This window comes from Prinia subflava, chromosome 9 (genome assembly GCF_021018805.1).
Source record: "Prinia subflava isolate CZ2003 ecotype Zambia chromosome 9, Cam_Psub_1.2, whole genome shotgun sequence".
Classification (NCBI taxonomy): Eukaryota; Metazoa; Chordata; class Aves; order Passeriformes; family Cisticolidae; genus Prinia; species Prinia subflava.
Window position 1 is genome coordinate 14200318 of NC_086255.1, and position 20623 is coordinate 14220940.

General features: G+C 46.5%; 1 protein-coding gene across 5 annotated transcripts in view; it reads right to left on the reverse strand.

The window, feature by feature from the left end:
- Positions 1-1402: 1402 nt before the first annotated feature.
- The window catches only part of ENTPD1 (ectonucleoside triphosphate diphosphohydrolase 1), a 50459-nt gene continuing 31238 nt past the window's right edge, over positions 1403-20623 (reverse strand). For 4 of the 5 annotated variants that reach the window (XM_063405552.1, XM_063405551.1, XM_063405553.1 and 1 more), the window contains 9 exons: positions 9435-9568; positions 8339-8456; positions 6991-7141; positions 6030-6189; positions 5168-5404; positions 4391-4651; positions 3289-3408; positions 2969-3106; positions 1403-2887 (listed from right to left, as the gene is read on the reverse strand). In XM_063405552.1, coding sequence (XP_063261622.1) covers positions 2681-2887; positions 2969-3106; positions 3289-3408; positions 4391-4651; positions 5168-5404; positions 6030-6189; positions 6991-7141; positions 8339-8456; positions 9435-9548 — 1506 coding nt within the window. In that variant the 5' untranslated portion in view covers positions 9549-9568 and the 3' untranslated portion in view covers positions 1403-2680. Of the gene's footprint in view, positions 2888-2968; positions 3107-3288; positions 3409-4390; positions 4652-5167; positions 5405-6029; positions 6190-6990; positions 7142-8338; positions 8457-9434; positions 9569-18287; positions 18420-20623 lie in introns of those variants that run through there. The other variant, XM_063405554.1, reaches the window with a different exon arrangement.

Consider the following 20623-nt stretch of genomic DNA (forward strand, 5'->3'; position numbering starts at 1 on the left):
GACAAGAGGAGCAGACTGGCACAAGCTTTCTTTCCACACCAACTTCCGCATGAAGTTTTTGCATCAATTTTGGACACGTTCTAATGGATCTGCCAGTTCTCATCATGGGCACAACTGAGCAGCTGCCAGATCCCCCAGGAGGTCTCAAGAGAGGAATTGCCACTGTGCAGGTTCCATGCTGTTCATGGGAAGGACGGATGCACCAGCTCACCTGGGGAGCTTCTCCAGGGCATCTGCTCTGCTGCAAAGGCTCCGTGTGCAAGGAGGGTGGCACATGGTGGGGTGTGTTGCAAATGAGGCTGTCTGGGCAGCTCTGATCACATCTTTCTCCTGCATGCCTTCCAGACACGGCCAAAAACTGCTGTCATCTCTCATCTACCTGTCTTTGCTGCAAACAACAGGAGGAAGGCTGCATCCCTAGCTGAATTCCAGCACAGTGGTGTATTTATGGATAAACAAAAACTGGTCAAGGGACTCACAGCTGGTGAAGGGTCGTTTGCAGATTGAACTGGATAATCTGCTTGGGGCAATATTCTTTGAATAATGTGTGTTTCAGTGGAAACACACAGAAGGAAAAATGGCTCATATTGAGAGATGGTGATGTAGGATGTGAGACAGAGGCTGTTCTGAAATGCAATGACTGGGAAAAAAGACTGAGTTGCAATAGTCCAGCTGGACTCAAAAGCCTAAAAGATTTCTGTTAAGTGAACAGACCGGGACCAGAGATACCTGAATGGGGAACTTAGAGCATAGATCAAACCCAGCTATATACACTATTAGTGACTCTACTACCTGCTGAAAACTTTGGTGTCCAAATTTCAGAAAGATGTAAAACTTAAAAGAAGTGGAGTTGAGAGCTGCAAGTAAGGTCAGCAGAGACCACTTTACAGATTAAAAACCAATCTATTTAATATAATATAATGACAGCTTGCAAGCACCAACAAGGAAAAGGGGATTTTAATAGCAGAGTTATTCAGTCTTTTAGAAATGGGCAGAACAAGATCCAACAGAAGCTGAAGCCAGCTAATTCAGAGCAAAAATAGGACAAGAATTTTTGGAAGAACAATGATCTGCCCGGAGATCTTAGGGCAAGGTAGATTTTTCCCTTACCTTTAGGTCCTTCAATATATTAGGGTCCTTCAATATATTATATCCCTTCTACTTCCAGCTGTGAAGCAGAAATAACTAGGTGACATTTTCCAGCCTGGACTGTGCAGAGGGACAAAATGGGAGAGTTGTGTCTGTGCTTGCCTAAAGGAGAAGGCAGTATTGGGGTTGCACATCCTGACTCCCTCCACACTGCCTACACCTCTGCTCAGGGAAATAGGTGTGTGTTTGCTATGCCTTCCTCTCTACAATATCTCCTTTCTTTTTGCCTCCACATTTACAGGTCATTAGAAGAGATTTCTGAGATTTTGTGGTAGGTAGACAGGCACCAGTGGTTTCTGAGTGTTTTTACAAAAATGGATTTCTGACTTACCTCTTTTTTTTTTTTTTGGACTAAGAAATGGAAAAACGGAAGAAAGTGATTCATAAACTTAACCAGTGGCATGGTCCAGGTTGTGTGCTAGAAGATGGGCTGCAGTATGTGCACTCACAAGCCCTGGGTCTTATGGCCATAGGATAAGCCTGTGCTATGAGGAAAGGAAAGGCAATTCTTCACTAATTTTGCTGGTGGAAAGAGTGGTTCAATCTGTCCATACTCATGCTGGTTAACTGCTGCCAGCTGCCTACAGGAACATTAACTAATAAATACTTTTCCCAGATTGGAGGCTGCTATGTTATCAGCACAGTGACCCTGGATTTCTTTAGTGGGTCTGTACCTGAGGGCACACTGATCACACCAGAGTCCCTGCAGGCATAAACAATCCCTACTGGCCAGGGAACCTGGGCCAATACAAGCTCTTCCTACAAAAAGCAGCAATGTTTGGCTGGGAACTTGTGCCTTGATGTATCTTAGGGACATGGGAATGGCTCAGTGCAACAGTGAGCCAGCTTTGGTCCAGCAATAACATCAGGAAGACATGGGAAAAAGGCATTTTGCCACCTGCAAAAGGAGCTGACAGCTGAGAGAGCCCAGCTTAGGGCTGATAGCCACAAGCACACTCAGTTTCTTCATCTTCATCCCTTCTTTTCCCAGAGTGGCATTTGGGAGCCTGACCCACCTTCAGGGGCCAGCCAGGTGCATGAGCTGTGCCCAGTGCAGGGCTGTGAGAGCTCAGGGAGGTTGGCAGAGGTGTGCTGGTGCAGAAAGGGCTCTTGGGAACAGCTTCAGTGGAGGAGCAGCAGGATCACCCTGTGTGTGACAGCTCCCAAGAGCTCAGTGGGATGTGTGACCCTGAGATAACCCTTGCAGGAGCACTGGCTCCCAAAGATTGCTGCCACTTTTCTCTTTATAATACTGTGCACAAGGCAGAAACCAACAAGCAGCAAAGTTTCGTTGAATGAAAGTACAACTCATTCAAGGAGGGGACACGAGCTTGTCTGTCCTTGGCAGAGAAGGTGGCGACCCTGATGTTCCCACATCTGTCAGTGCAAGTGTGATTCAGAAGAAACAAATGCCCTTGTTGTACAGTCAGTAGCTTCAGTGAGAGGGACTCTGCAGTGCAGCCTGCTCTGCTGGGGTCTCCTAGCCCTGAGCAGCCAGGATGACATGGCTCCTCTCCCCTTCAGGTTCTTCCTAAACAATCCCCTTCTGCAGGCACTTGGGCTTGTGGAAGAGAAGCCAGGCAAACAGGAGTACAGAGACCAGCACAAGGGAGCACAGCACCATCAGCCCCACGTAGCTGCCATGGGAGAGAGGGGGTTGGGGTGGCTTCTCTGCAGGGATCATGTTGGTCATGTTGAGCATGTAGCCCAGGGTCCAGCCTGCATCACTGCTGCCAATCTGGAACAGAAGAGCAGAATCAGTGCTGGGAGAGGCTGCAGACAGCTGCTGGGGTTGAGCCCTCCCCACCACAAAACACACCTTTCCAAGGAAGTGGATCATTTGCCAGTTATTCTCAGTGAACTCATAGCCATTCTCCAGGAGAGAGAGGATGTAGGCCCCAGAGAAGCAGTATTCACTCAGGTACTTTTCTTTGATGTGGTGATATGCTGTCTTCACCTAGGGAAGGAGGCAATCACCAGACTGTTAAACCCACCTTCCCACTGCTCCAGCTTGTGCCTGAGCATCCACTGCAAGTGCTGGGGGGGATCTTCCCCATCTTGCTCTGGAAATTAACCCCAGCCTTTTACCCTACAGAAGAGTATCAGCAGCCCCAGTCTAGTGCAACAAGCATGGCTCACCTCTTGCCAAGGCCGGGCACAGAAGCTCTCAATGGTGCTGATCACTTTGTCCAGGGCAAGGGGGTTTGGTTCACTGGTCAGGTTCAAAAAGTTCATCACAAAATAGAAAGCAGAAAAAGCCTGAAGGAGAAAAATTCTTTTAATCTGACCAGGCCACAAAAGAAGATGAGTTTATTTATAGAGAAATAGAAGAAACAACATCATACACACAAGAGCAGGAATGTTTTCAAGAGTGATGTCATTCTGAGACATATGGCTCAGAGCTGCTGAGAGATGGATGTAGGAATTGTGATATCCTAAAGAACTTGTGTGAGCTCTCTCCTTTCTGTGTGCCAGTGGCACACAGTGAACACTGACTGCCATCACAACCATGATCCTATTTTGGCAACGGAGTGAGATGAGTCAGATACAACCAATATCACCACAAAGAGCAGAGGTGATGGTCTGAAAGGATTGTACAGAGCCCCATCATATAATCCAAGGTCCAGAAACACCATGTTTGACCATGGCCAGCAGCTGATAGGTAGGAGGCAGCTCAGGAACAGGGCAAGATTGTATCAGCAGTTCCCTGGAAAACCTCACAATCACTGAGCAGCTCTTGCAGCTCTAGGACTGATGGTCAGCATGGTGTCACACATAATGTGTGTTCAGAGCATGCACTGTCTCCTCATCATGTCTGGGGAGCAGATAGCTGAGCTGACTGGTTTCAGCAGCACTCAGACACTGCTGGGTGAATTTCAGATCTGGTACCACCACTGACCAGAGGTTTGCAGGAGCAGTGTTCCTGCCTGCAGCAGCCTCTCCTGCCTCTGGTGCTGGACGTCAGGAAGGACAGCTTAAAAAGCGAGTAAACAGAGCACCCCAAGGAGATGGGTTAGAATGGGAACAGTGCAGTACTGGTAAGCCAGTATTTACTGGGGTAGCTCTTAACAGGTCTGTCCTTGCAGCAAGTGCAGCACTTCTTTTGGAGTTATATGTCCAAAAAGCCATCTTGTAAATGATTTCCTGCCTCAGTCGTGAAAATGCACTTTAGCATTACTCTGAATTTCTGCTCTTCTGACATTCTAGATTACAGAGAGTTGAAGAATGAGTGAAGACTCACCCCAAAGTCCCCTTGTAATGGAGGTAGGTATATCCCATTGAAGGAGCAACTGGAGTAAGGACAATTGCTTTTGTTGAAGAGTTTCTGGATGTTTTCTCGGCACTTTTGATAGTTCCCCTCTCCCTTTATGTACAGCTGGCTGAAAGGTAATTGCTTTTTCTTGTCTGATGTGCAAGGGTTTTTGAAGAAGTCACTAATATTTATAGTCCTCTCATAGCCCTTGTGAAAGCATGGGTCAGGGAGGTTGCTGTTCTCCACGGTCTGAAAACAAAAATCCATCCAAGCTGTTACATTTTGCTCTAGAATAACACCCTGACAGAGAACCACAAGGGAGGCTGGCACTTGTCACAGTACATCACATCCAGCTGCACACATCAGGTCAAAGGGATAAGGATGGCTTAAGGCACTGGCTGTGCAGGGGAAGATGTGGGTACTGCTCAGCCTCCCTGTAGGACCCTGGGCAAATTATTTTGAGTCAGAGTTTGTGAAGTTGTGCTGTTGATTTGCGTTTCTCAGAGATGGGAAAATGTCACCTCCCCTGAGTACTTCAGTTAAATTCTGTTCTCTTGCTGTCCCATGCCCAGGAATCAAGGCATCTCAAACTGGTAATACTTTAGAAAGTACTGACTGTCACCTCTTTGGCACCTCATGCCCAGTCTGTATGGAGAACAATGACATTTCCCTAATTCAGACTAAGAGGTGAGCTGGGACACAGCAACTTTCACAGCACCAGTGTCCCAAGGCTGAGAGGCGGATTACAGGTGTGGATGTACTTGCCTGTAGGTCCCTGGCCAGTTTCTGTTGCAGAGCCTGGTCCTTCCCATAGCAGAGAAAGCTGTGCGTGTACACTTGGTAATCCTTGCCATAGAGACGGAAGTAGAGATGGCTCTCTGGGGACTCATAAGAGACGTCCTCTGATGCAAAGGTAATCTGTGTGGAGGCTCCTCCAAGGTCTAGTGCTCCTGATGTCTCACTTAAGGATCTCAGCGAGTGTAGAAGCTTTTTCCAGCCAGACTTGGGGAAAAAAAATCAAAGTAAACCAGATCTATTGGGCATGGAGAAGATTTATTTTGGAGAAATGAAAAGGAGAAAGAACTATGAGGAGAGAATCAGAAGCACAGAACACAGGAAACATGGGAAGTCCTGGAGGGGGCATGAGATGAGAGCTGGAACAAGACATAAGAAGAATGCAAGCTTGTAAATACAGAAGATGGATCACGTCCAAGTGTTTGCAGGAGCACGAAGAATATGAAATCTAATACCATTGTTATGAGTAAGAACAGTCCACTTACTGTTTCATCTCTCAGAAGATTTATAAGCTCAGCAGGAAAGAATCATAGTCAAACTTTTCAGAAACAGAGATATTTTAGATCAGGAAGTGAGAAGGATGCTATACCCAAGCAAAATTATTGAAGATGCTGGTGTTTTATTTCAGTGCTGGAAGCCTGACTATAGTGGTGCATCCTGATACCACTATCAGGATGTACTCACAGCAACTGCTGAGGCAAAATGTGCAGCTTCCTGATCCCTGGTAAATGGCTTACAAGGGAAGAGAGTGCCTGGGACACCTTCTTGCAAGGCAGGACTTACAAAGTGCTGCAGGCCAATCATTCAAATGTATTTGCTGTAGATATACTACCTGCTTGAAATTGCCCAGAAGGTAGTTAATGGTGATCCATCCGTAGGCTCCTTCTTCCTGACCAGTGATGATTCTGGCACCCTGGAAGCTGAAGGGAGCTGAGCGTAGTGTGTTTCCTACTGAGGACAAGACTTTGTCAGCTGCACTTTCATTCTGCAACCTGGATGAATGAAAGAAAGGATGGAGTAACTCTGGCTGACAGCTCTCCAGGTGCTTTATTCTGAGTAGGAGGGCTGCAGCTCCCTACCAGGTGTCAATAAGAGAACGGTCATTCATATGAGTCATCCAGCTCTGACTGGCCATGTCCTCTCTGTCACACCTTGACAGCACAGCTGCCACCAGCTCTCACATTTACAGACCCTGCAGCTGAGAGTGCTAGATATTTGGAGCACAGACCAGAGCTGTTGTTCTATAGCATGTGTCCCATACTGTGGAGAGTCCTCTCACTCTTTACTGTCACTGTTAGAGAAGAAATCCAGAAAATATCCCCAGGATGATTCCCCAGAGAATGTATACCTAGGATCAGTTCCCTGTCCTAGCCAGGAGAGGTCTGGGTCACCCTCATGAAAATCACAAATTGTAATTAAAGGAGGATATGATTATAAAATTACCTTAGCCTCTGATGGCCCTCTGTGGGGGCAACATGTTTGGGCTCAAAAATCCAGGATTAGGCCTAGTACCAGACTGTGGGCACGTTTGAGCATCCCTTCATTGTGGGGATGTCTAGGCATCAGCTTGGGCACTGCTGATCTCCTGGTGTCTGTGCTGCATGTGGATGCAGATGATGGAGGGTTGCAGTGAGCGGGGAAACTCCAGGGGCTCAGGGAGGTCAGCAGCACAGGAGGGTGTCTGGGCACAGCAGGAGCTGGCAGTGTCCAGGGACTGCTCCCAGAGGCCCCATGCAGAGCCATGGCCAGCGCAGGTGCAGCGCTGCAGCAGAGGGGCGCAGGCCCTGCAGTACCTGAGCAGCCGCATGCCGGCAGTGGCGCCGAGGTAGACGGGTGTCTCTTTGTGCTGTGCTGAGGGAATCACCTCCTTTGCTTGTTGTAGGCACTGTGCCAGAGAGGGACCTGCCTTCTCTGTGGCATGGGAGTAACCTGAGATCCCAGGGCCTGCAAGAAGTAGAGACACTTCATTGTTCAGACTCCAAGCATAGCCCCAGAACACTGTCACGGTGTGTTAAACCGTGTCACAGGCAGCAGAATCAGATCCAACCCCTCCAGTCCTGAGGAGCTTTAGAAATCCTACAGCACCAGCAAAGCCCAATGCACTTAGTGCCCAGCGTCTGCCACCTTTTCTTTGCAAAGCAGGCTATGAACCAGCGTTGAGGGCTGACACAAGCCATTTCTTTAGCATGCCCTGAACATCTGCAGTCTCTTCTCTGAGTCTGCCTGGGTGTACCCTGGATCTGTGCCTGAAAATCCCTGACCCTTCTTTGCTGGTTCCTCTGGGGGCAGATGCTGTCATTTGTTTGTGTACTTTATACTCACACCACAACACTGGGTGTTCTGCAGCTATTGTGTCTTATGCTAACCCAAGGAAAAAGTCATTGTCCTTCTCTGCCATGTGTCCCCTGGTTCCCTGGACTGCCCCAGGACCAGTGCCTGCATGACAGCAGGGGAGCCCCATTTGCTCCAGCTCGCTGTATGCTCAGTGTGCAGCTCGTGATGTGGGATGCTGCAGCACTGGGCAGCTATCACAGCAGCTTGATAACAGTAGGGCTCTCCCCTGCACTGCACAGGCCTGAAAAGGCCCCAGCCAGGTCTGACAGCACCTCAGAATGCAGCAATCCATGGTGGTCTGTGCTGCTCCTTGTTGAGTGCCCCCCTGGGCTTCATTCGTGCCCTCCTAAACCACACAGTATCTACAGCAATTAAATAGAATAAAAAAAGTGCTATGACACACATAAGCTGAGCAACCTTGAGCCACAAGCCCTGTGCATAGCTTGCACAGAAGCCTTGAGAAAGAGCAAGCCATGTGCTCCCCTCTCATTGCATTCATCAGCACTTCAGCAAGAGTGCATGGAGAGATTTTATTTATTTAAGTACATTCTTTGGTGTAGTTCTTTCCAAAAAGCAATTAATTCCAAACATCTTGAAAACAAAGGAAAAAGTGGATCTATTTTTCTCCCCAGGAAGGTCAGGCACATTCAGCTCCCCATGGGAAGCAGTGAGATATACGTTATCTCACAGATGTAACACTGTTTCTACTGTTGCCCTCTTCCTCTGGATTTCTCCTCCCTCACCCTTTTATTACATAATCTCTTCTTCATCCCACGCCCCTTCCCCAGCTCCTTTTTCTCCTCTTACCTTCAACTTTACACACCTCCACCTGCTGCACCACCCCGGTGTCATTCTCCTTCTCTGCTGGCCACTCATACACGTAGAGGTTGGTGTGGGACGACCCCGCATCCAGCACGATCCCATACTGTGTGCAAAACAGAGCCTGACATCCCAGTATCACACCTGAGCACCCAGCTAGCCCTGACATCCCAGTATCACACCTGAGCACCCAGCCAGCCCTGACATCCCCGTATCACACCTGAGCACCCAGCCAGCCCTGACATCCCAGTATCACACCTGAGCACCCAGCCAGCCCTGACATCCCAAATATCACACCTGAGCACCCAGCCAGCCCTGACATCCCAAATATCACACCTGAGCACCCAGCCAGCCCTGACATCCCAGTATCACACCTGAGCACCCAGCCAGCCCTGACATCCCAAATATCACACCTGAGCACCCAGCCAGCCCTGACATCCCAGTATCACACCTGAGCACCCAGCCAGCCCTGATATCCCAATATCACACCTGAGCACCCAGCCAGCCCTGGTATCACAGTATCACACCTGAGGACCCAGCCAGCCCTGGTATCCCAATATCACACCTGAGCACCCAGCCAGCCCTGGTATCCCAATATCACACTGGAGCACCCAGCCAGCCCTGGTATCACAGTATCACACCTGAGCACCCAGCTAGCCCTGATATCCCAATATCACACCTGAGCACCCAGCCAGGCCTGGTATCACAGTATCACACCTGAGCACCCAGCCAGCCCTGGGGTGTGCTGCCCTCCACACACGGGGCACCAGGCACACATCCCCTGCCTGTCTGGCAGCTGTGGGAATGTGTGCCATTGCTCCTCTCAGCAGAGCTTCAGAGCAAAGCTCCTGTCCAAGGAAACAGGAGCAGAGAAACCCCAAAGTTGGGGCTGGCTACTTCTGAGAGATGATTCCCTGTGAGGGTGTACCTGGTTTAACCACAAAGATATAAAACAAGATGTTGAGGCGCATGGAGCCAGAAAAAGAGGTTAGCCAGAGCCAGCGAGGGCAGTGACAAGTCTGTGAGCATTATGGACACCTAACCCCCCAGCTTGTTTTCCTCTAAGGGTACCAGCTTGTAATACCTTAATATTCTTCGGAAGTGGCTGGTTTTGGGTCACTGCTACAGCAATTAAAGCAATTACAGCCAAAGTAGAGAGGAATCCCAGGATGAGTAGAATCGTTCTTGTTGAGGACATCTTTGGTTTGATACCTGTGACTAGAGCAGAAAAAAGGATGTTAGGATCCCAGTAGCCCATCTTTCCTCACATGCCAAGGGCATGTCTTTTGGCACATTCCTGTAGTCCCTTTTCTCTATGAAGTATCTGCCTTTGCCCTCCAGGTTCTGTGTTTGCAGAATTGGCACAGTATGGTTATAAATCACACACTCTGCAGAACTTTTACCACTCTAATTCCTTAACTGTTACAGGCATATTTGGGATCACCTATCTAACAAATTAAGATTTTTGTGGTTTAATATACATGGTTAGCAATAGAATTCTGTAAGAAAGGCCACTTATGGCTGATGAAAATCATTTACAACCGATGTGTCATTTGAGCTTTCAGAACCAGTATACACATACTTGCACTTGCTAGTGGCTAACATGATGCTGTCCTTCACAGTTTTCTTCTTTGGATAATCCTTCATGTATCCCACAGTCAAAACCTTATTTTACAACTTAGACTTGGCCAGTTTTGCAGCTGTTTAATAAAATACCATCTTACTACAAGGAGCTCTAAAAATGGTATCAGTGTATTTTCCAGATTTATAACTTTGATGTAAATTCAACACTTACAACAAACAAATAGCTCCAGGGGACATATATGCTGCCACTATGACATGAAATCCATTTCCACCAGCAGGGATGCTCAGATGCACAGATCATCCGACTTGCATGGGAAATAGTTTGTCTTCTCCTTATACACAAACACTCCAGGAGATGTTTAGGGGTACATTAGAGGTCATCCAGGATGGCAATACGTCGGTGCAGGCAACCACATCAACTGTTGTCATGTTCTGAGAAGGTGACCCAACCTGCTCTGCATCTGCAGGCCAGAACTTGTGTTCCAGAGGTCTCCAGACCTCCAGACACAGATCAATGCTCCAAATCCATCCTGGCACTTCATATCATGCATACAAATATGAAAATTTGATCAGGGTCAGTTTCTAAGTGCTCTGGTTTTATGTGAGACTTGGTGCCAGGTTACAGAACTATATAGTGTTACCTGACCTTACAAATGACCCCAAATCCTCAGGTTATTCTCAGAAGTTAGCCCAAGCGAAAAGCAGCAACACACCTCTGGAAATCTGTAACTATAGGCAAGTAACAGCTTCTTACCCTCTTAGAGAAAATGGAACCTAAAAGTGCCAGGAGAGCTGGCATTGAAGATGCTGCAGACAGGCCCACTGGGAATGTAACACTGACCTGGAGCTCTGTGTTCCCTCTCTTGTGTAAATCTGCCGAGGTTAACTGTGAAATTTGGAAGCTTGTAATGCTCGCACTTTGTGAGTGCCTGTTAGAGGCTTAGCGTGCTTGCCAATATCTCCAAGAATGCAGCTTAAAAAAATAGTCTAGTGCACATACCAGACAGTAGGAAGTAAGAATGTATTTTATCCAACTCTATTCAAAAAAGCCCAGAACTCAGGGCTTGAAGTGATTAGAAACAGCAGAGCATGATGGCTGGGAGACCTCCCTTCTTACTGGAGAGAGTAGTTGGCTCAGGTTATGATAGCACTGAGCATGTCTGTTGAACTAAAATGATTTTAACCCTAGAAAAATGAATTAAAACAGATGCTACAATGTAAAATTAGCTGCACAGTAGAGATATGAGGTTAGCATGCCTGACAACTGAAACTGCTGCTGAGAGCTGCACAGCACCTCCACACAATTATTGTCACCCTTACTCTGAGATCTTGCCTAGAGGCAACCCTGAACAAAGTTGTTACATGTATGCTGACATAGGAGTGAAGGAGGTGTGACTTTGCACAAGTTCTCACCTTTTCAGATTTCCTGTTGTGATGGGTATTGTCAGACTGCTGCACCTTTTCAGCAGCCACACTCTGAAAGTGCCAGCATTGGCAGCAAAACAGGAACATTGTTCTCACTGTAGTGGACCATCCCAATTATGAGCTTGAAATCCCTTGTCTGAAGGCAGAGGCATAATGATAATCATCTGCACCCCACCTGTAGCCTGAACTTAGTAATTTCTTTGCCAAGGTACATTATTTTCTTAACCCTGAATATGACTTTTGCCTCAGTATCACAAGCACTTTTCAGGACTCTGGTGTTTGTAGATAGGTGATTTGGTTGCTGTATCCCATACCAGACCATCCATCTCTGTGAACTTTAATGCTGCCAAGGAGCATTTTATTGAAATGTTTCATACAAGAAAAGGTGCAAGGTGATAAGCATAATCCAGAAGGTAGTGTAACAAAGTAATAACCTTCCAAAGAGCACTCAAACTGTACAGAATTGCATACTTGACAGACTTGTTTAAAAAAGACAAACTTATTTTTAAAAATCCAAGCAAAAACCAAACCATAAAACAACACTGCAAATCTACCTAAAGAATTCAATGTAACTAAAAATCACTTGCTGTTTATTCAGAAAGGTGAAGGTATTTCAATAAGTTCCCTTTTCTGTGCACTTGGTTACTTCCATCAGCTCTAGGTGTAATTGCAGATTCTGCAGGGAGTGTAAAGAATTAAGTTATTCCAGTTTCCTGCAGCTCCTTTGAAGTTCACATTCACACTGCTGAATGCCATGCAAACACTCCCCAGTGTCCACCAAGTGGAGCAGTGCTTGAGTGACTGCCAGGCCCCAGGGCTTTCCTGCCACTAGCAGTTTTCCTCAACTCAAGATTAAACAGACACGATCTTCTGTCCCTGTGCCCAGTCAGAATCCAAGCAGAGACAGATCTCTGCTCCTTCTCTCATACTGCTCACTGTGTGCAGTGACTCAACACCCAGCAGAGCCATAAGTAGGCATAGAAATGATGCTGCTTTTTTCCTCTCAGAGCCCAGAGCTGCTTCTTGCTGGAGCCCTGCCCGGCTTTGCAGGCACTGAGCACTCTCCAGATGTTGGAGCACAGCCCAGATGCTCAGGCATCTCTCTCTGTTTCCAGTTTTGGTCTCTTTGCTTTTTTGTAGGGGCTACCACTGGTTCCATCCAGTGATGGCCCAAAAATCCCCACCATATCTAATATCCTTTGTGTCTCCAAGACACAGAACTGGGGGGATGTTGTCAGTTACTCCAGGTAGCAGCAGCTTTGGTGTGGAAACCCTGTTGCTCCTAGTGAATAACCAGGAAGGACCACACCAGCGTGGGAGGCAGCTCTGTGTGAAGGCAAGGAAGCAGATTTGACTCTTGTGTCTTCCAGAGCTCAGGACAAATAAGAAATGGCCCCTCCAGCCAGCACTACACTAAGTCACTGTCATGTCTGCATGCCAGGAGGTGTCACTCACAGCCAAGGCTGCCCACCCTCCACTCCCTTCTCACAAAAAACCCTTAGTAACAAAAGGAATCAGGCAGCCAGCTGCTTTTAGACATGCAGTAAGCAGAGACTAAGGCTTGTTTAAGGAATAACACTTGGAATGTCAAGCAGAAAAGATACTGTGCATAGACCAAAGCCATGCTTGCTTCAGACAATCTCACCGTGACCCATCATCTCTAGGTAATAAATACCAATGTTTTTGTAAGCTCTGACTCTGCACAACAGATAAAGCTGATGTTTGATCTTTCATTGGGATATTCATGCTCAGTCTGTGACAGAAGGGATCACAAGAGGTTGTTCTGAAAGGCCATCCCTCTTCCACTGCACAAGTGCCACACTGTCAGAGACAGCTCCCACCATCACCTTTGTCCTCTCAGCACTCCTCTATATGGTCAGAAATGTTCTCATTTTCAAACTTAATTTATTTATTGTCAGTCTATTCTGTCTGCCTGCCTTCCATTCTATCTCACAACTTCTGCACTGCCCAATCCAAAGAGAATTTATTCTCTCAGTCAATTTGAAAGAAATGATCCTTTCTGGATTTTTGTCTTTTCCAGCCTTTTCTGTTCACCTGTCAGAGTCTGGCATCACTTCTCTTTGTGTAGAATTATTTGCTTATATTTTTCTTGAGCATTCTGACCAGAGCTGCAAGGAGACTGGCCTTGCACAGCAGTGGACCCATTCCACAGGAGCTGATACAGTCCCAGCCTAAATGAAGTGAGGGGAGCACTTGCACTATCTCAGAAATATGGTCATCCACCATCACAGGCTGTGCTAAGTCAACCCAGAGCCTCTCATGCAATCTCAGCAAGCCCACCCAGGAGAGGGGCCCTGGCAATGCACATTTTCTAACTGCAGGAGTTTGTGTCTGTGCAGTTCTGCTGGCAGTGATTGTAGGGAAAGGGCACGGGAGCAGCCAGTGCTGCTGTTCAGCCTGGAGAGGAGACACACGCATCATCCTCCTGGTGAGTGAAAATGAGATTTCAGTAGTCCTGAAGCTTTGATTACTCTGTGAGGTTGCTGAACTTGCAGGGTTCAGGGTTGGATGCACATTGTCCCAAAGGCAGTCTTGTCTTCAGACTCACCACAATCAAAACTCTGAGTGCATTAACACTCACAAGAGCCACACTGCTTCATTTATCAACCCTTTTATGAAATTTTCCCCATCCCCAGCTGACTTCTTACTCATTCTTCATCTGCCTTTTTCATTTAAACGTGCTTGTATCCAAGTTACCTAGGAAGACTTTGCTGCAAAGTAATGTAAACCACCTGTTTCAGGCCAGCTTAGGCTGTCAAGAGGCTCAGGTTTGTCTTAGAATTTACATGCAAGCACATATATGGTAAGTCAATGGCTTTGGTTTAAGGGACTTTATTTAAAAATATCAGGACAAGACACTCAGCATGCTAAATTTTGAATTCAAGCTTCAGATCAGGATTTTACATCATTCTTGCAACTGTTACACAGAACAGTGTGGGAGACTCTGCTCCAAGTTTTAATTATTCACATGACAAAGACTGTGGCCTAAATATTGGTGTGATCTCTGCCCCTCCTTGTAGTGCTATGTAGAACAATAAATACACATTTACTGGGTTATATTTTTCCAGATGAAATACTTGTAAGTGCTGAAATACAAACATTGAAGTGTCAGTGAAACTGATAATCCAAACAGTATAATGGGTTTTTTGGATGCTGTCTCTGAGAGACATTTGATACTGAAATCATGCATCCCTACATGTCTCAAAGCCCACAGACTGCTATGAGTTTAGGCTGAAATAACACCAAGCTGAGAGCAAAGCACACTGACACACTGGACTGGCATTGAAAATAAATTCGACAAATAGCTGAGAGCTCGGTGAAAACCTCTAACTCACCTAAGGACAAAAGCAAATATGACATTTAGGTAAGAGCTATCCCCAAAAGACAATGTAGTGAGCAATCTGTTAAACAGCTTTTCCAGGGAAAAAGTTATTGCAGCTATAGCAGTTTATAGTAAGCTTTCCCTCCATCCAGAGCTGGTAAATCCTCCTGTGAGGTTCTCTGACCAATTTTGGACACTGCCTTTCAGGAAAGATGTAGACCACTTGGAGAAACTCCAGAAGAGAATAAGATCACAAACCAAAAAGCTTGACCTATGAGGAAAGACTGAAGGAACTGGAATTGTTGAGTTTGCAAAAAAGAAGAGTAAAGAAGGCTCATTAGTTGTCTTCAGACAAGTGACATTTCTGTCTGCCAGCGCTGGTGTTGCCAATCCTGCCTCATGATGAGGGTGGCTCCTGGATTTTCTCCCAGTTCCGTTTCCTTGGTTGAGAAGGAGGGGAGACAGCAGAGAAAGGACAATGCACTCACAAGCCACGCTGTCAGCAGAGCCAATGCAGTGCATATGCTCTCCCTGTGGGGTGCAGATGCACTTGTACAAAGGTCCCTCCTTTGCCCAACAAAGCCCCAGGTTCTGCTCAGACATAATTCAGCCACCCTGCTGTGTGCTATCCATGTGTGCAGCTCTGCCTGGTGTGGGAGTGCCTCATCCATTTGCTGCTTTTAATGTTGTGGCTGGGATATAACCCTGGGAAACTGCACAACACACACTGAATGAGGCCTCTTTTCTGGGAAAAAAGAAAAGCATGTGGAAATCCTGGAGAGCTGCTGGGTGCTGGGGGCAGCAAAAGCTGAGCAATAGTAGCAAGAGACGGGTACAAAGGAGCAGGCAGCACACAGGCCCTTCTCTCTGCTCCACAGCTGCCTGCAGCACAGAGGGGCTTTGTGGCCCTGTGGGGCAGAGTTTCTGTGAGAGGTGATGTCCAGGGGTCCTGGCCACCAGCCCCAGTGGCCCTTACTGCCACATCAACATGTGCCCCATTCACCCCGCACCAAGCAGGTTCCCCTGTCAGAAGGTGCCATCCCAGAGCTGGGGATGGTGCCCAGCCTCCCTGGCTCTCTGCAAGGCACTCACACCCCCTCCCACCTGGGCCTCACAGCCCATCTCCCTGCTGCCAGACCTGGCCCCACCAGCTCTTCCCAATGCCTGCCATTAAATAATCTCTCTGCAGGAAGATATTTTTCTGACTTTCATCACAGCAGTCAGACCCAGATACTCAATATTCTTAAATACAACCAGCAAGGGTTGGATGCTGCTGACACAATGAGCTTTAGATAGTTATTTTTCACATTTCTATGCTATTTATTGGATTTCTAAGCCTGTATCCTACTTGTACTCATACTCATTTCTTTATGATTCGCACATCAAAGTGCCTTTTTAAGTCAGAAGAGAAAACTGGTATCAGTTACATTGGTTTCCTGTCAGGAAACCTCTGGTACTAATTTTCTACTAGCCATCAAAGCTATATTTTAACTGGAGAAGATTTATTGCCATTACGCACAAAGCTTGAGGTTTCATCAGAAAATATCCAGTGAGTTTGAGAGAGAGCTTCCCCTCCTCCCCAGCTTACCAGCTAAATTATTGCTTGAATATGCTTGACTATCACATGATGTGAAGGCATTTGTTTGTCTTTTTGGGGAATAAAAGGGTGCATCAAGCACAGACACATTTCAGCTTTGTCATTATTGATATTTTGAATACACAGACTTGCAATGGCCCAACGGTGCTGCCAGGCTTCCACTTGTGCTCAAGATCCTTACATTCTTCTTTCTCTTCTTAACTCTCTGGACGTGATTTTTTCCTTATGCTTCTTTGGACAATCTTTTACACTTTCCAACTTTAAATTTGCACTAATTTTATCTTTTTTTTTCCCTTCTGAATATGTATCCTTAAGAGATTTTATTACTTTCAAATTAGCATAACTTTCAACAGTTGGATTATGGCTTTTGTGGAATGAAATAAGAAGAGAATGGGCTGCTTCTTATTAGCACTCCTATTTCCACATTTTAAACAATCTGCTGATTCAGCTCAAGTATTTTTATTTTGTTACTTCTTTTAAGAGCTACTAGACATTGTTGACACAGAATAAGTGTGCATTACTTTTATAATAGTTTGAAACCCTCATAGAAATTCTTCTTTCTCTTGAGACTGGAGTCAACATACATTTCTCTTGAGCTGGAAGCAATGTATTGCAAATTGTGAGATGGTCATGCTCAGTTCCAAGAAACTGGCTCATCTTTCACTAAAATTCACCATCACATCAGCTTTTCTTGTCCCTACAAAGAGAGCCATGCCCTTCTCTGTCTCCAGCATCCTGGCTGGTGGCAGGCACTAACCTTCAGCTGCTTTGGTCTCTTGCTCCCAGTTCAGCCCCAGGCAGCTGTTGTGTACCCAATTATTGTTACTGAAGACAGCAGGACCACAGCTGGCCCTGGAAGATGAGTGATATGTGTCACATCAGCAACCCTGTAGGGCCACCCTTTCCTGTGTCCCATCAACCAGCCACACTGGCTGAGGGTGGTTGATGGGACACAGGAAGGGTGAGGGGGATGTACAACTTATCATGAAAAAGAGAGAGGATACAGCCTCCAGAATAATCACTCCCCCCTTCAACATCATGTTGGGCCAGCAAGTTCAGAAACTTCCTGGAGAACAAAAAGTCCTGAGCTTTGTAAATGCTGCAACGCCCCACTGGAGGTTGTGATGGGGAATGACTGCAGAGGAGAGAGATCCAAATGCCCTGTCACCCACAGGTTGCTCTGCACCCAGCGTGCTTCGACCCCAGTGGTGTCAAAACACAACCCCAGCAGTCACCAGTTCTCCTGGATGCCCTCTCCACTGACAGACAACCTCTTCTGCCTTGAAGGGGCTGAGGCCACCAAGCCTCTCATCACTCCTCAAGGATGTTTTTCTCTGGACTGTAGATTCCTGGGATCACCTCGTGTGTTGGATAACTTACAGCTTTCAGGGGCTCACTTCCCTGCTTTCCAAAATAAACAGCACAGCTGCCCAAAGTGCCACATGTCAGCAAGTGGAGCTGCTGCCTGACAATTTCTGCACAGAAAAACAATCAGCATTTTTCCTGAAGTTTCACTTCCCATTCAGGACCAAAAACCACTGGGGACTGATCACAGGCACACAAACACTGTTCCAAGCTGGTGCAGCACCAGCAGAGCCACTGGCAAGGCCCTGGGGGTGATGCCCATCCCACTGCAGTCCCATGTGCGAGCGCAGGAGCTGCAGTGCCTAACTGTGCCTGGGATTGTGCCTTTGCCCAGGCTGTGCCACCCCTTAATACTGTGATTTCCAGCACATCTGTTTGCTGTCTTAGATGAGCATTTCTCAGTCCTATGAGGTACCCAGTGAGTTTTTCCTTCCTTAATAGCATCCATTTGCAGCAGAGAACACTGTAGGCACCTTCCCTTTGCAACTAATCCTAGCAGATGAAGCAAAGAGCCTGTGCTATTCAGGCAGGGCAGCAGCCCTGCTGCCTCCTTTCTGCAGGCCAGGGCTAGAGCTGCCTGCATAAAAAAAGATAACACTCTGATTAAACACTTCCCAACTCACCCCTTTGGCTCCAGCTGTCAGCACTGCGATCTCCATTCCTCACTGCAGAGCACAGGACAAGGAACAGCTGGAACAGTTTCTTTCTCTTGCTGAGGAGCACATCCACTCTCTAGGCCTTGTGGAAAAATGTACTGATTTCTCAGCGGTCAGCTTTAATAACTAGGATTCCCACAAACCATGAGGAGAATTCAGCTCTTGATATTTGGCATGAATATAATTCTCTGTTCCTCATGCTGCTACAATTTCCATTTCAAATAGCAGGAAACAAATTACCCTGTGGTATTTTTAGTGACAACCAATGGTAAGAAACATGGGATCAAAGGCTATTGCGGGACACAGGCCTTGACAAAGTTCCTGAGTGTAAGAGAAGAAATAATTCTTGGATTGTATGTAATGTAAGTATGGAAATACTTACAAAGGTAATAAGGTAAATATGAATCTAAATTTCCACGGTCAGAGGAGCACTTTGAAAAGGCTGGAGCCCCATGCTGACATGTAACAAAAGAGCAAAGGAGTTTTGCTGGATGAATGGGCTGGCACAGGATGCTATTAATCTCTAAAGTTTAGATTACTTATTAATGGCATGTTCAGTGAATCCTGAGAGAAGTATTAGGCTCAGGAAAAGAAACCCATTTATAATCAAGCCGTAGTCTGGCCTTCCGTTTGCGTGTCTACATTAATCTTCCCTCTCCCCACTATTCTTGCCTCAAATATTTCAAAATACAAACATGAAATATTTTGGATAAGGCAGCATGGGTACGGGGGGACAGCCACACAGCACAGCCACCCTTCTTTCCAGAAACCCTGGGCCCATGTGGAAAGGAGCTACAGGTCTGCTGCTTCCCTGTTTCCCAGCCTCTTCCAGCACCTTCCTCCCTCTGGCTTGGGATGGGAGGTTTGATGACCTTCCAGCCACAGATCTCCAGTCCAGCTGCAGAGCTTGCAGCAAATTCACATGAGCACGCATTTTCCTCACATCTCCTGCAGGAGCAGGGACATTGAAAAGGTTATTTATTAACAGCTCTGGGACAAACGAGCAAGAAAGAAAACAAATCCTTTTATAAATCAGCTAAAGAGAAAACTTGTGACTCTAATGGTCTCCTTTGTAATTCCTTAAGTGTGGCCTGGAGCTGCCCTGGCATCATTTCTTGTGATGCTGAATCAGCAGAACAGCCCCACTTGTGCATTGAATAGCCTGATAAGAGCAAAATACACCCAAGAAAGCACTACCTTGCACCATGTCCAGATTTTTCTTTGTTTCTGTTAGGGTTTGGGGAGACTGATAGTGCTTAAATTTCTTGCCACCAAATACCAAGCAGTGACTCACATTAACATCTACCTCTGCAGTCCAGGACAAACTCTTTCCTCTGGGACAAGGTGGAGACAGGATAAAGAGAGAAAACTCACGCTAGAGCTGTCTGAAGGAACAACGTTGTTGCTATCTCAGCTCCCATTTAGGAGCATACCAATCCTGAATGCTTTGCCAGACTTTGTTCTTTGATAACATTTCTCAAGGGCACAGGGGGAGGGGAACAAAAATAACAAAACACTGTTCTGTTTAACAGTTACCCATAGCAGAGAAAAGCTGAGTTAAAGTTTCCAACTATTATCAGTACAAAATCCTAAAATAGACATGCAAAATACCATTTTTGAATTTAAAACTGGCTGGACAAGAGTTCCATCATGTGGAACTGAAAGCTGTGGAAAGAGAACAAGGCAGCTTATCAAGATGACTTGTTAGAACAACAGTGCTAAAATGCTCAGTATAGCAGTGATATGGATGAAGAAACCAAGGCCCAAGCAGATATGGCAAATTGTTGTGTAATTCATTGGGAGGAACTGTATGTCCAGGAAGGAGAGATAAATAGTGTCCAAGGTATCTATGGAAACAACCATCTTATACAGGAAACAATTAAACTCAGAAAAATACAAACAAGAGGAAAATAACTCAAACTTCATGAGGCCAACAACACTAATTGAAAGCAGGGTTTGATCCCAAAGAGACGGGGCTCACTTAAAGGATGTGAAATATGGAAATGAAGGCTAGCAGCTGAAGGAGAAATAGGAGCTGTACAGTAACTCCTTGGGGCTGTCTCCTCAGAGAAGATGTGGGAACCCTAACCTTAAATCTATTTACAAACTGGCTGGGCTCCCACAGCAGTCTTATCCAGATGACTCTCAGCAGTTGGTCTCTTCCTGGGCCATGACCTGCTCATCCTTTACGCAGGCATGTGGGAAGTCCACTTACTTTGGATGGGAACGGTGAAGTCCAAGTGCTTGGGAGCAGTTTCCATTTTGCGCTTGCCACCACTGAAAGCATTTGAGAACCTTCCTTG